The sequence below is a fragment of the Coloeus monedula genome, assembly GCF_965178545.1.
Source record: "Coloeus monedula genome assembly, chromosome: 6".
Taxonomy (NCBI): Eukaryota; Metazoa; Chordata; class Aves; order Passeriformes; family Corvidae; genus Coloeus; species Coloeus monedula.
The window spans coordinates 52,738,629-52,752,101 of NC_138786.1; the positions used below are offsets into that span (position 1 = coordinate 52,738,629).

Consider the following 13,473-nt stretch of genomic DNA (forward strand, 5'->3'; position numbering starts at 1 on the left):
AGCTCAGCTCCAGGGGTTTTGCATTGTCAGGACTGGCCTTGAACCTCTCCAGGGATGGGACATCCACAACATTCCTGGGCAGATATTTCTTCCTGGAAATCTCCAGAGAGGGGTATGGACACCATAGCAACTGCTTAAGTATTTCAAGATGCATGAGGAAAATGCAACTGTCTTCTGCAGGAGACTAAATGGTCCAGAATTATCTTTTTTAGGAAATTCTCCGGTGACTTTCTTCCATACATTGCATTTACTACCCCACTCATGGTACTTGTCATGGATTTATGCAGATGGCTCTCTGTCAGGGAGTAAAATGATGCAGAGGGATTTGTAACGGGTTCTCTTTGCTTGTTGAGGGATAAGCATCCTTCAAGTTCCTTGGAAAGCCCAAGTGGGAGCAGTTATTGGCAAATATTTAGCCAATTTCTCACATTAGTTTAATACCTGCTGAAATAATATGTGCTTTACTTCCCACCTTTTATTGCTTAGTTCAATTTTTGGATTTTGCATTTTTTGCCATGACAGACACCAGGCTTATTCATAAATTCCCAAAACTTTCTCTATCAGACTTAAATTTTCCAGGCTTGGCCTTTAAACAGGAGCAAACATGGCTCTTCTCTTTTCAGGCTCAGAAACAGGGGAATTTAAAAGAAATATTATGTTTTAAGCAAAGAAAAAAAAAATCTTATAATTTATCAAAACCCAGCATTGTAACTAAAGTATCCAGGGATCAAAGCTAACTTTTTGATTGAAGTATCCACATCAAAAGGAGGGGTTTGTTTGTGCGTATCATTGTAAGAATTAGGTCTGATCTGTTCAACTTTTGACCTGCTTTAGTATTTCACTGAAGAGCTCTCCCAAGGCCAAATCCTAGTAAGGGCTCTGGCAGATGAGCTCTTGCCAACTTAGCCGTAATAATTTAAGATGTATTTGTCCTTCCCCCTCAGTCTGCTCTGCTGGCTTCTCTGGCCCTCTTCCAGAAGATGTTGACCACCTGCAGCAGACGTGGCCACGGACAATGTAATGGGGCTTACTGAGGCAGAGGTTTCTTAAATCACTCTCAAGGATGAGATAGAGCTGAGACACCAGTCTGTGATTTGGCGTGCCTTCCCTGCAGGCACTTGTCCAGCTCTGCTGGAGGGCTCTAATCTTTGGTGGAGGAGCACCAGTACACAGCTGTGAGAGGTAACTTCAAAACCAGCTGCAGCTGTTTGCTCCGAATACAAGGAGGAATGGGGAGCCCTTAATCCTGCAAATACTTATGCATGTGTTTATAACTGTGAGCAGTTCCAGGAGCTTCAGTGGGGCTTGAAGTTAAATTGGCACGTAAATGCTTGCAGAACCGGGAGCCTGCCTTTTCACAGGGTTGAGCTAAGAAAGCTTTGATTCTCACACATTGGAGAAATATGTTTCTGCAGTCAGATGACACTGCAAGAAAAGTCCCCCAGTCCGGTTTAGGCCTTCTTCCTTTCCCCGAGGCATACCAAGATCAAGACCAGACACCTCCCTGACTGCCAGAATAGCTAATGGCCACTCCTTGGGTCTGTGGGCGGCAGCAGGCTGGAGAGGTTAAGCATGATACCCTGCACTTCTCCTCCTTGCACAGCCTCTTTGGCAGAGAGCACAGCCTGAGGCTCTGTTTCCCTCAGAGCTGCCCTCCAGGTGAGCCTTACACCAGTGAATATCTCCATGTGTGTTGCATGAGCAGATCAAGAAGCAGGCACTGACAAGGGCTGCCCAGGCAGAACTGTGCCAACAGATCCTCATGCTGGCCAGCCCCAGTGGCCACCGGACACTTCTGGCTCTGGTTGCCCAACCCTGTGTAGGCAACATGAGGAATGGTTTGAGGAACATGTCACAATCTACTTTTGCAGCTATTTTAGCTTCTTAGTCAGTGGCCTGACATCCTGAATTGAATCCATGGTTAGCTGTGCTGCTGAGTAACCAGCAGAGTATTAAAAGGCTTCTCGTCAGAGAGAGATCAGGCAGACCCAGCAGTGTCAGCCTTTGGGTGCTTAGACTGAAGCATCTGAGTGAAAACAGCCCAGGTCGCTCCCCTGAGGGGCTGGCTCTGTCTGCATGCTCTGGAAGTTCTTCCCAGAGAATCCCCCATGGAGACCCCCTTGCCTCCTCCCAGCCCTCCCTCTGGCTCTGGGTCCAAAACCCGGATATTTGTGAAGGGCTCAGACACCAAAGGTCTCAGTCAGGCAAAGCCCTGACTGTTCCCAGGAGGAAAAGTGGCAGCAAATCACATCCCCCACCGGGTGCTGAGGCTCCCACCAGGTCCTGCACATGTCTCTGCCAAGCCCAGCCTGGCTCTAACGCTGCCAGAGCCTTTGCTTGAACTTCATTAAGGTGCCTAATGAGCACACCAGTGTGCAGGGGTATTCTTCACTGACTTTGCGAGTCTGGGAATCTCATACCAAGCAAATAACACATAAACATTTTCAAAGATTAAAAAATAAGTCTTAGGAGCAGCCACTAAACTGGCATTAAAGTGGCATGTTTTAAGCAAGAAAAGTCATGAAGTTACAGAGAAATCTGCCCTCACAATATTATTATAAACCACGAAACAGCCTTTAGTAACAGTGTCACAAAACAATTTCTCAGATATTACAATATAAACAAAGACCTTTTTTTTCCTTCCCCCTTAAAGAGATACACCCTGGCTTCTGCCGCCTTTCCAGCAGTGAGTGTTTGTATTCGGACCCTGCAGAACAAGAAGGTGCCGAGCAAGATGTCAGAGCCTATCCCCCAGCCCACCAGCTCCCCCCGCAGCTCCCCGGGAAGCAGGAGAGCCCTGCGGGGTGGCTCCCACTGCCAACCCCACCGCACAGCAATTAGCTCTGTTCTCCCGCGCAGATTTGCGGCTTAGCCCTTAAAAGCCGTTTCATAAATATTCGATGGCCTTTCCGACAGGGTAATGTGCCTCTGTGACATTAAAGAGGAAACTCTGCGAAGGGGAGGGATGACAACAAATTTATCCACCAATAGCACACTCTTTTGGCACAAAAGCACATTCTTATCTTTACATCCCATAATGAGAAGGCAGGGACGGGACTGTTGCTACAGCTCTCTGGGTGGGTAGATGTAGAGTGCAAGCTAAGGGTGGCTGTAAACTGTTAGATATTTTTTCCCCCTCGCCTTTGCAAACAGAAGGACCCGCGCTTGCGGTCCTGCAGTGGTTTTCCTAAGCCCCCGGTGAGGAGGACTTCTCACACGATGTCAGACTGCGAGGGACTGCCTGTGGGTAAGCGCCAGATTTATATTTACCCCAGTGTCCTGCCGACTGGTTCACATTCTCAGATTGCAAAGTCACACGCGAAGCCGCTTGCTTTTGAAGGGAGCCGGAGCCGTAGCAGGGAGAGGAGAAACTCCCTGAAAACACTGCAGATCCTGGTGCGGTGCCTTACGAGTCCGTGGTGGAGGGCTGGTGAGGGTGGTAATGCCTGGATTTTCTTTGAAGGCACAGGGGCTGGGTAGGAGGAAGGGTTGTGGAATTCAGACAGATGGTCTGAAATGTTGGTGTCCAGAGAGATGATGGTATTGATGTGTGCAGTCTTGAGCTCACTAAGGAGAGTTTGTGGGGATGTGTGCTGCAGGACCGGGCGCTGTGTGTGGGTCCTGTTTGCTCCTTGATAAACCTTCCCAGACGGTAACGGACACAGCAAGGGCAGATAAATGGGTTTATTTGCTGAAAGGAAATAGAAACGTACCTTATTTTTAAAATAAGTGTGTTATGCACTTTGCCTATATCTGGGAAAGGGTACTTTACTAGCACTTAGGGCTGTGTCTGTCAAACTTCACTGAGCGGAAGAGCACATCAGCAAGAAGCATGTTCCTCAGCTGTTTCTTTTAAAACTTCTGTAGGAACTGTAAATATTCTCTAGGCTGCCTCTACCAAAGGAAACTCTTGTCAAAATGATAGCCTAATTCTCTGCCAAGGCATTTTACTAATAAAGAGATGGACTACTGGAAACATCTTTTATTTTATTTTTTCTTTTGCCATGGCAAGCATTTATCTTTTCATATATGTATATATACACACATGTACTGTGTAGCGTTCAGGTTCCATTGGTCTGTGAAAGCTGTGCATCAAAGATGAGGTTCTGAGCTAAAAAGTGGGGCTGGAGAAGGTGAAGGCTGCCGCAGTGGTTTTTTTTTCCTCCTCTCTCTCCTTCCATTTTGCAAAGCAAATCCCAAGTCCAAAACTGCACACTCATAACCAGAGTGGAAAAATATAAATTATGTATATGGTGCAGAGTGAGCTGCACCATGCACAATTCCCTGTGCTGTTGCCTTCAGCTAAAGACAGGAGAGATGAAAACGAGTATTTCCTGCTTACCTGCTCAAAGGGCTGATCTTTAACCAGCAAAGTTTCGCTTCTCCAGGCTTTGATTTTAAAGGCCTGGCCCCAATTTGCTTATTAAGCACTCTGAGCTGGGGGTGGGATATTTCAGGGTGACAGTAGCAGTATCAGCTGGCATCTGATATTAATGATGAAACTGATATCGAGTGTGCATGGCATCTTGTGTGCAGAAGTTACTGATATCTCAATTACCTTTGCTGCTGAAAGGACCTAGGAGTTTTCTTCTAGAAAAATATTCATGGATGCATTGAGGGAAGGAATGTTTTTTATGGGCAGGAATAAAATAAAGTGATGTTTAGATGTGGATCAGAAATGTGCCAGCATACACAGAGGGAAAGGTTTATTTCTCTTTGTTCCCCTAAACATGTCCCCCTGCCCTGCTTCCAGACCTGCTTCCAGGAAGCAGGGCTCACCCTGCCCCATGCCAGACACAACCAACCTGTCCCAAGGGACACCTGCTTCACAGACCTTGCATAATATTCTGGTACCTGTACTTACAGATGTGTGGATGCATATATGCATATAAAAATAATCACAAAACCATCAGTGGAGAGAGAAATGGTGGTACTGCTTCAGAGTTATTAAGTAATGTTAGCGAGCCAGTTGCTGACAGCTTGCTTTTCATGTCAAGGAATTTTGAAATAATTCTCTTCGTGGCTATTGCTCTTTGACCAGCTAGGTCGAAGTTTAAAACTTCAGCAGTTTAAAACTTAACACTCCATAAAAAGAGTTGCAAAAAATCATCATCAAACTTCCTAATACACTAATTAGTGACCACTAGTGCAGAAATGCCCTTTTGCTGAATCCAATGAGCATAGCAAGGCTGGAATTGTACTTCTGAAATCCTTGGTTTTGAATGCAGCCAGATAATACAGCTACAGAAAGTTGGTGCAGTGACAGATATCATTAGCACTGCAATGTGGCTGCAATCCAGAGCCCTGCTTCTAACACAAACCGTACAGCCCTGTGCATGCGCCCGTGTATACACATGCACATGGCTATAAATAAGTTTAGCCAAAGCACAATATCAGTGTCAAGTGTATGTACTGCTTCAGGAACCTCTTTGCAAAGGGTATGCCTCACGAACAACCTGGAGAGCTGCACTTTGTAGTTACAGGAAATTAATGCCAGAGTTTTTAGACTGCTTTCAGCCTCCACAAGAATGTAGCAGGAACAGCTGCGTAATTGTTCCCTCAGAAAAGCAGCTCGGGGGAAATGGCTGAACACAATCTTTTACTTAAAGTTGGCTATAGCTGGATATGAACGGGTTGATACACCAATCATTTTTCAAGAGACTTTATTCAGTAAGAGTATCCTACTTCAGTGCTGGAAATGGTTATGCAATTTTTTCATGATGAAAGCATTGGATGTTTTTAAATTTCTGGTTTCTGTTCAATTCCAGCGTGGCTGCACCCTTTCACTGTTGTGGAATGGAAAATTAAACATGTGATGCAAACAAAGTTTTATTTTGTTGTTTGAATGTAGCACAGAAGACACAAAAAAAGAATCTTAAATGCCAGAATGCAGATTACATGTAAGCAAGTGTACAGTAATTTTGGATTGAATTCATACCAAAAAAAGGCATGTGAAAGCCTTTTGAGATTTGAAAGTGAACAGAATTCTAAAATTTACACTAATAATTTCCTATTATAACACAGGGAGATAAAGAAGAAAGAAAGATCAGTCACTTCAGGACAAACGCACTCCTATTTCTTCCTCATTAGCAATTATTGACATACTGATGCTATCCATTAGTGCCAGCTACATAGATTTCTTGTCACTCCTACATGCAGATAAAAGAAAAGCACATCAATTATTTAAGTGCTTCCCCTTGTGTGTAATATTTTCCTCTTGTAAGGAGTTGTAGTTCAGTCCCTGAACTACTGAACAGCTTTTCACGCACCCACCATTTTGATTAGGAATATATGAGTCATGATGGTTCTGGTTCTCAACACAAACCTTTGACTTCAGAAAAATCTCTGAAGTCATGCAAAGGTTCTTAAAGTGTCTCTTTTCTTATTTTCCCCTTTCAGTCACAGACTGACTTTGAATAGCATGTGTAATTTCTTGTGGAAAACACCACTGCTGAAATAACACAGGGTATTGAGCTATAACAGATGAAGATTATAATGCTAAAGAAGAACCCCAGGAGTCTCATATATGCATACTTTCTCTGTTATTTACTGCAACAGGGCTAAGAAGGGAAGAAACAGAATTGATGCAGCTTGTTCTGGAGCAGGTGGCATGCGAATCTAACTGAATTTCCTTAAAATTCCTCACAAACTTTTATTGGCTTTGTTTCAGTAGAGGACTTTTCATCTGAAGGATGTTCCTGACTCTTTAGCTAAATACTTCCTTTCAAAGCTAAAATTACATATTTCAAACATGTCTTTAAGACAGACTGGAGCCAGTTCATAAAACTGGTGTTTTCAGAATTAGGATATCCCAGAAACCTGTGGGAATTTAGATTTCCTGAAATTCAACACATTCTGCACTGTCATGGGGAGTCCATTTATCTCAGCCAGAGAGGCTGTTAGTGAGCAAGACCTCCAGCTCCCATGTCTCTAAACAGCTACTGGAAATTAAATATGGCCCACGTACATTTCTGTAACAAAAAATCATGACCCAGCACAGGCATGAGCACTACTCCTGTCAAATTAAATTCCCCCACTTTCACATACTCATATTATCATAGGACTATGCTTGAAATTAACATTTCATTAGATTTGGTAAAAAATGTCTATCTTTTTTCAGATAAGTCTATGTCTCCCTTAGGACTAGAGCACCACTTCTGCATTACAGTTTGCAGGGTGAGACCCTGAGTAGAAGGCAACAGCCTGAAATCACCTTGCAGAATGGCTGTGCAGACTGCAGTTAGCGCTCTGGGGTAAGCAGAGAAGTGGGAAGGTTTTTCCAGCATATCAAGCCAGTTACTTGCTGCAATTCAGGAATGAAATGACATGACTTGAACATCTCAAGAGAGAGGTCTGCAGGATGAACCATTGCTCCTGACTGCACTAAACCCACCAGCACTGACTTGCATGCTCAGAGATCCCCAGAAGCATCCCCCTGCCAGGGGAGGGTGAGCCCAGGGTGCCGAGGTGATGAGAACCTGGCAAGCAGCTCTGTTACTTATCAGGGTTTGTAACTGATAAACACTTCACAGAAACTCTGATCTTGGTGTATGGACCCCCTGGCAAGCTCATTTCCTTTTGTGTTTGGGAAGTCAGCTTAGGAGATGAATGCTAGCTATTAGAAGCAGTCACACATTTTCCAACAGAGTGTTCTTTCATCACAAAACACAGATGTTTACAATCAAAATGCAATATTTTGTTGACTGTGTCAATATATTAATACATTTCTAAAGACTGTATTTTTGAAAATTGAAATGGAGTAGGAGCAAGACAGAAAGCCTTTGGATGATCAGGTAAAATCAAATCAAATATAATATCTGGGTGTATTGCCCCAGTTTGACGAAAATGGAATTGAAATACCAGAATTATCTTGGCAGCTGGGAGTTTTCCTTCTGACCAGCTCAGTTGCTCCCCCAGAAATTCTGTGCCTTCTCAGTCTGTCCAAGCATTGCCTTGAGCAGCAGAGGCTGTGCATTCAGGGGGCAAACACTGATGATGATGAGGCAGTCATCATGGTTTAAAGCTTCAGAGAGGTTTTGGAACATGAAGATCAGGCAACCACGCAAGTTAAAACGAACAACTCTGGTGCCCCAGGAATCCATGTTTTGCAAGAAAAACCCCAGAAGCAGATTTATGGTGACAAGCAAGCCCCATGGGGACCCCAGGTTGGGAGCCTGTCAGAGGTATGCCTGGGAAGCCCTCTCTGTTCATACAGCATTTTAAGACAGCCCCATGAGCCAAAATATTCAGCCTACAGTCCACGCAGTGTTAAAATCACCAGGGTGCAGCCTTCACCTGCTTCACAGGTGAGGGCTGAGCCTGGGTTAGAGGGCTCCCTGCTGAGTAGGGGTTCTCACCTTCAGACAGGGCTTTCAAAGCCTTGGGGCTGCATGGCTGAAATGTGGTCTCTTTCCATGCACCTCCTTAGATGTTTTGTTGAGGGGAAAAGGGGCTTTTCCATTTGGGAGAAATCTGAGGCCTCCCCAGACCACGAAACATTGCTTCAGTGCTGAGAAAGGGAGAGAGCCGGGAGAGAGACACAGGGCAAGGAGCAACTCCACATTTGCACTTGGGCAAAATGCCACACATGACAAAGCTGGTTCCTTGTCAATTCAACAGCAAAGATGAAAGAAGGTGGTCTCTGTTGCAGCCAGGTGTGTTTTCAACTGGAGTTCAGCCTAGCTTAGGCAGACGTAGGGTACCTGTACATAGCTGTGTAGTACAAGCCCCCTCTGCTACTCATAAAGTTATTTCTGACAACTAGCTTAAAAGTTTGCAACCTCTGGAATTAGGAAAATGGTAAACTCTGCTGTCAGCTCTGTTTTTCTCCTCCAGTGTGGTGTCCCGTCCCTTAGGCTTGGTGGTGGTTTGGTGGGAGCTGACTATGTTCCAGGAGTGTCCTGAGCACAGGCACTGGGTTAGTCTTCATCTTCAGCCTCTGCCTTTAAAGTAGCAGGTGAGGTTTCTTTCTGTGCACTACTCTAACTGTTCAGATGGCAGGCAGGGGCTGTGCCAGTTCACTGCTTTTTTGAAGCAGAATGTGAGTATGTGTGCTATGTGCTACAGGGGCTTCAAGTGGGGCTATTTGACCTAGAAGAGACATTAACACCCATTTTCAGAAAAGAACTGGTTTTGTTTGTCTGTCTGTTTGCTTTTCTTTCTTTCTTTGAGGAGGGGTGCTGAAGGAGGAGAGCTCTTTGAGGCAGTCAATAGAGGCAGTAGAAGTTAGCACAAATGCGTGCTGCTTGCTGCTGGTTAAGGATCTAGTAAGGAATAACAGAAGATGCTACATATTTCCCAAGAGCTCCTCCCCTCCTCCCCCATCCCCATCCCCTGATGGGAGGATTTTCCTTATCTGCAGAAATACTTGGAAGCTGTAGTTTGACCCAGGGTCTGTGAGCAAGAGTACTTGCACAGTACAGCACATTTCTGAACAGTCTTATTCCATGGTATTTACAGTAACTTAAGGCATGCAAAAAATGACCAGTGTGTTTTTTCTTCTCCTCTCCTCCATCCCTCATAACATCTGCAATATTTCCAACATATTCTGTGTTAAGCCATCAGCATTTAGAAGCCATAATTGCATTTAACAATGTCTGGAGCCTTCTCTTGCTACAGACTTTTTATACAGGCAGTAATTTAGAGGGTGGGGTCCCTTCCCTTTCTTTGCCATTCAGGCTGCAAACTGAATGCCCAGTGTGCCCTCCCCAAAACCTGGTGAGTGCCCAGCCTCTCATCATCATATTCAGTTGCTCTTCTATCCCTATTATTGCTTTCCTTAAAGACTGTGATCAGTTCCCTCACCCCACACTAGTGGTTTCCACAATTAAATGTATAACATTAGAGATTACCTTACATCTCAGACCTCCTCTAAAACTCACATAAAAGACTGGCAAGATCCTCCAAATGCTTTCTTCTTTGTGGGAAAGAAACTCTGGGGCAGAGGAATGGGCCTCCTGACAAATGCCAAGTGCTGGGCATGGAGATGTTGATGGTGCCCAGGATCAGCTCCCCGAAGGAGTCCTGAGTTTCACGGAGCAGCTGAAGTCACCATTGAGTCAGCAGGGCACACGGGGACTGGTCATAGCTGCTCTTTGGTTCTGCACACGGTCTGTCAATCACACGAGTTGCTTTTGGAAGAAAAGCAAGCCCTGGCTCAGATGACTCCAAACTGGGCTCAGTAAAGTATCTGTGGCCCTTGAGGAATCACAACAAGTTCCAAGAAGACTTTGGGAAGTACAATGCTGTCTCCATCACAAAAAACAAAGAGCATTTCAGAGAGGTGCCAATGGCTGATTTATCTCGGGCAGCTTTTCCACACTGCCCAGGAGGGAACCCCCCAGCACCACATCACTGCTCTCAGCACTGTTTGGATGGCTCAAGTTTCCACCACTTCAGTGCTCCTCGGGAGAACACAGACTCATCCCCACCACGTATTATGAAGGCATGAAATTAAGAGTTTGGAGAGAAGTTTGAAAGGTTACGGCCCAAAATCCCCTCATAAATCCATAGACACTACTTGCAAACTGGCATTTCATGTGGTTCTCACCTATCTTGAAGATAAATATACACTTGCACACTTATCCTTTGCGGTGTGTTCTTTGTGGAGCTGCAGGACATGCTCTGACTTTGCCAGTACCCCTCAGTCACACAGTGCACCCAGAACACTTCCCAGTGACTAATATAGTTACTGTGAAAATGGTAAAATCCTTGCTTCTGAACCAGAAGGTGAAAACTCCTGTAGCCAACTTGCCTGAAGAGGTCTGCTGAGGAAATAAAGAAATAAAGCACACACACATGAAAAAAAGACATGTGTGTAACATCTGAACACCTAAAGAGACTCTAAAACCTAAAGAGGTGACAGCAAACTGAGTGTCTCAGGTTGTGCTTGATCATGTGATTATGAAGGACCTGACTTCAGGTTAAAGTTATAATTTGCACATCTCCCACTCATGCTTTGGGAGCATGATCAAGACTTTTTGGAGTCAAGAGGAGCCTTTCCAGGCCAATGAATTAGGACTCTCAAAAATCCTAAAATTATCGTTATCGCCCTTACACAAATTGTACAAATTTTGGCTGGGTCAGTTCAGTTCTATTCCTCAGACCAGCAGCCTGAGCCCTGTGCTGTGTGGCTGGTGACATTTGCTGGGTGAGGCCCCTCCACCAAGCACTCGTGGGGCATGGGAAGCACCAGGCATTAGTCATACTTTGTCCCAGCACAATTGCTCAGAGAAATGTATTTATGTATGCACTAATTAAAGCTTAGTGAATGTTTTGTGTTTCCCCTACTGAAACATTGCTAGATATGACTCAGCAGTAAGTCACACAAATAGCCATGTGTGCAGAATTATTCAGAGTTTATATGTGACAGATTGGGGCACATCAAGATTAAGCCAAAAACAGTTGCCAGTGCTGTGGGTGTGTAATCGGAGATGCCAGGGAGCTCTTCTTTCAGAGCACCCAGCACACCCCTGTATTTCACATATTCAAACTTCACTGGCAGCTGTGAGCACTGGGCATGTCCATAAATAAGACCTGTGGTCTCTGGTCCAGTATGAGGAGATGAGGACCATGCCATTAGTGACTATTTGGGAAAACCTGGGTTCCCACACTTTCTCCATGGACCAACACTTCTCTCTTTAAGAGCTGCTCTGCAGCTGAAGCACAGATGAAATCCAATTCCCAGCAGAACTTTTCAAGTAACTTAACCTGAAATTGTTCTTGATCTTGCTGGAATGGTATACTTTACCATGTTCAATATCTTTGACAGGTGAATTGGGATATTATGATAAACAACATATTGGAAACACATATGTCATAAAATACAAAACACTCCGGGACCTCATAACTAGATCTCTAGCAATAAGAATACTTGCAATAATAATAATAATAATAATAATAATAATAATAATAATAATAACTTGATATTTCACCAATATCTTGGAGATGCTCTGCAATGTCAATAGCCTCACACACAAACACCTCTGATAAAGGCAGCTTGTCTCTGGGACACTAAATCTGTCATTTTCTACACCTCTTTATCCCAAATCAGAGGCTCCCAGGTTCATCTTGTTGCTGTGACAGTCAGCTGGTCTTCTGACATCCATCTGACTTAGGCATGATATCACAATCTCTTTGTGCTGGAGGCATATGGACCACATGTGGAAAGGATTTTGAGAAGGAAACTATTATTTCCTGCATCTGTCATAAATTCCAAATGGTATATTCAGGCATAACTGTTCAAAACCAGACAGTGCATTGATGAAATGGAAACAATTTCTCTGGGAAATCTCATCTAAACTGTTTAATTATTCTTAGTGCTGCCAACTCTTTGATGTTTATCATGAGCCTCATACAACTTGTTTTAAATTTTTTTCCCTAAAGCCAGGTTTCTTGGGTCATGAGTTTTTGGTGGCTGTCAAAATGTCTATGCACTGTCCCTTTTCACCCAGTCAGCAACACATAGGGCTTGTTATGACACTGCAGAGTTTTGGCCAGGTATTTGAACACAAAAGGTTTAGGGAGAAGCATCGTGTGGGAAAGTGAGAGAGAATATGCAATGTCTGGAACAGATATGGCAGGCTGAGGCATACAGTGCTCACATATGTAGGCTGGAGAATAATATTTCTCTAACAAAAGCTGTCTTTTTAAACACCAACCACATTTTCTGCATGTTTTCATTTTGAGTCATTTAATGAAAAAATTGGAGAACTCCAGGGAAAGCATTCAATCTACTCACAGGTTTTCACAGGATGAGTGTTTGCTTTCTCAGCAAACTCCTCTCCTACAATTGTTTGGTTTCTCCAGATCTTTGGGGAGCATCCTGGCACACAAAGGAGCTGGAGAGCCTTTTTGCTGTCCTTTACTACTCTCTGCCTACTCTGATGTCCTATAAAGTGGGAGGAGCAACAAGATAACTCTTCACTCTTCTCCCATTACACTGGCAGGAGAAAATCACTGAAAATCGACCAGATGACACATTTTTGTTGAGGCATGGTGAGTCTCATTCCCTACTGTAGGAGTTTCCCTGCTCAGGCCAATCAAAACATCACCAACAGCAGCAAGGACTCTGCACCATTTTGGGCTTTGGTGATGCAGAGAGATCATCAGCATGAGCAAGAGCATCTCCCTCCTTCGTTCTGCCATTGGGATTTCAGCAGGACAAAGCCAGTTCCTGAGGTAGCACATGTGCTCCAGGGCCATGTCCCTCATTTCCAAGGTCAGGTGTCCCTGCAGAGGAAAGGAGGCAGAGGAGCACCCCAAGATGCATGAGAAAACTCACTACTCTCTGGCTATGAGACGCCCCAAGACAGGTAGCCAGGAGCTGAACATCTCCATTTTGTCCAAGGGGATGATACAGGATTAGAAAATACTTGTTTGTACTAAACTGATTTTACTTTCTCCCACAGAAATGTGCCTCAGAGTTGAGTATGTGCATTTGCTTCCTTTTCCTAATGAAGTTCAGCAGCTGGG

The 13,473-nt window shown here is 44.4% G+C and overlaps 1 protein-coding gene across 1 annotated transcript in view; it reads left to right on the forward strand.

Annotated features, from left to right (window-relative positions):
- Nucleotides 1-3,100: 3,100 nt before the first annotated feature.
- Nucleotides 3,101-13,473, forward strand: part of EML1 (EMAP like 1) — a 121,813-nt gene continuing 111,440 nt past the window's right edge. Inside the window, exon 1 of the mRNA XM_082283280.1 lies at nucleotides 3,101-3,247. Coding sequence (XP_082139406.1) covers nucleotides 3,220-3,247 — 28 coding nt within the window. The 5' untranslated portion in view covers nucleotides 3,101-3,219. The remainder of the gene's footprint in view (nucleotides 3,248-13,473) is intronic.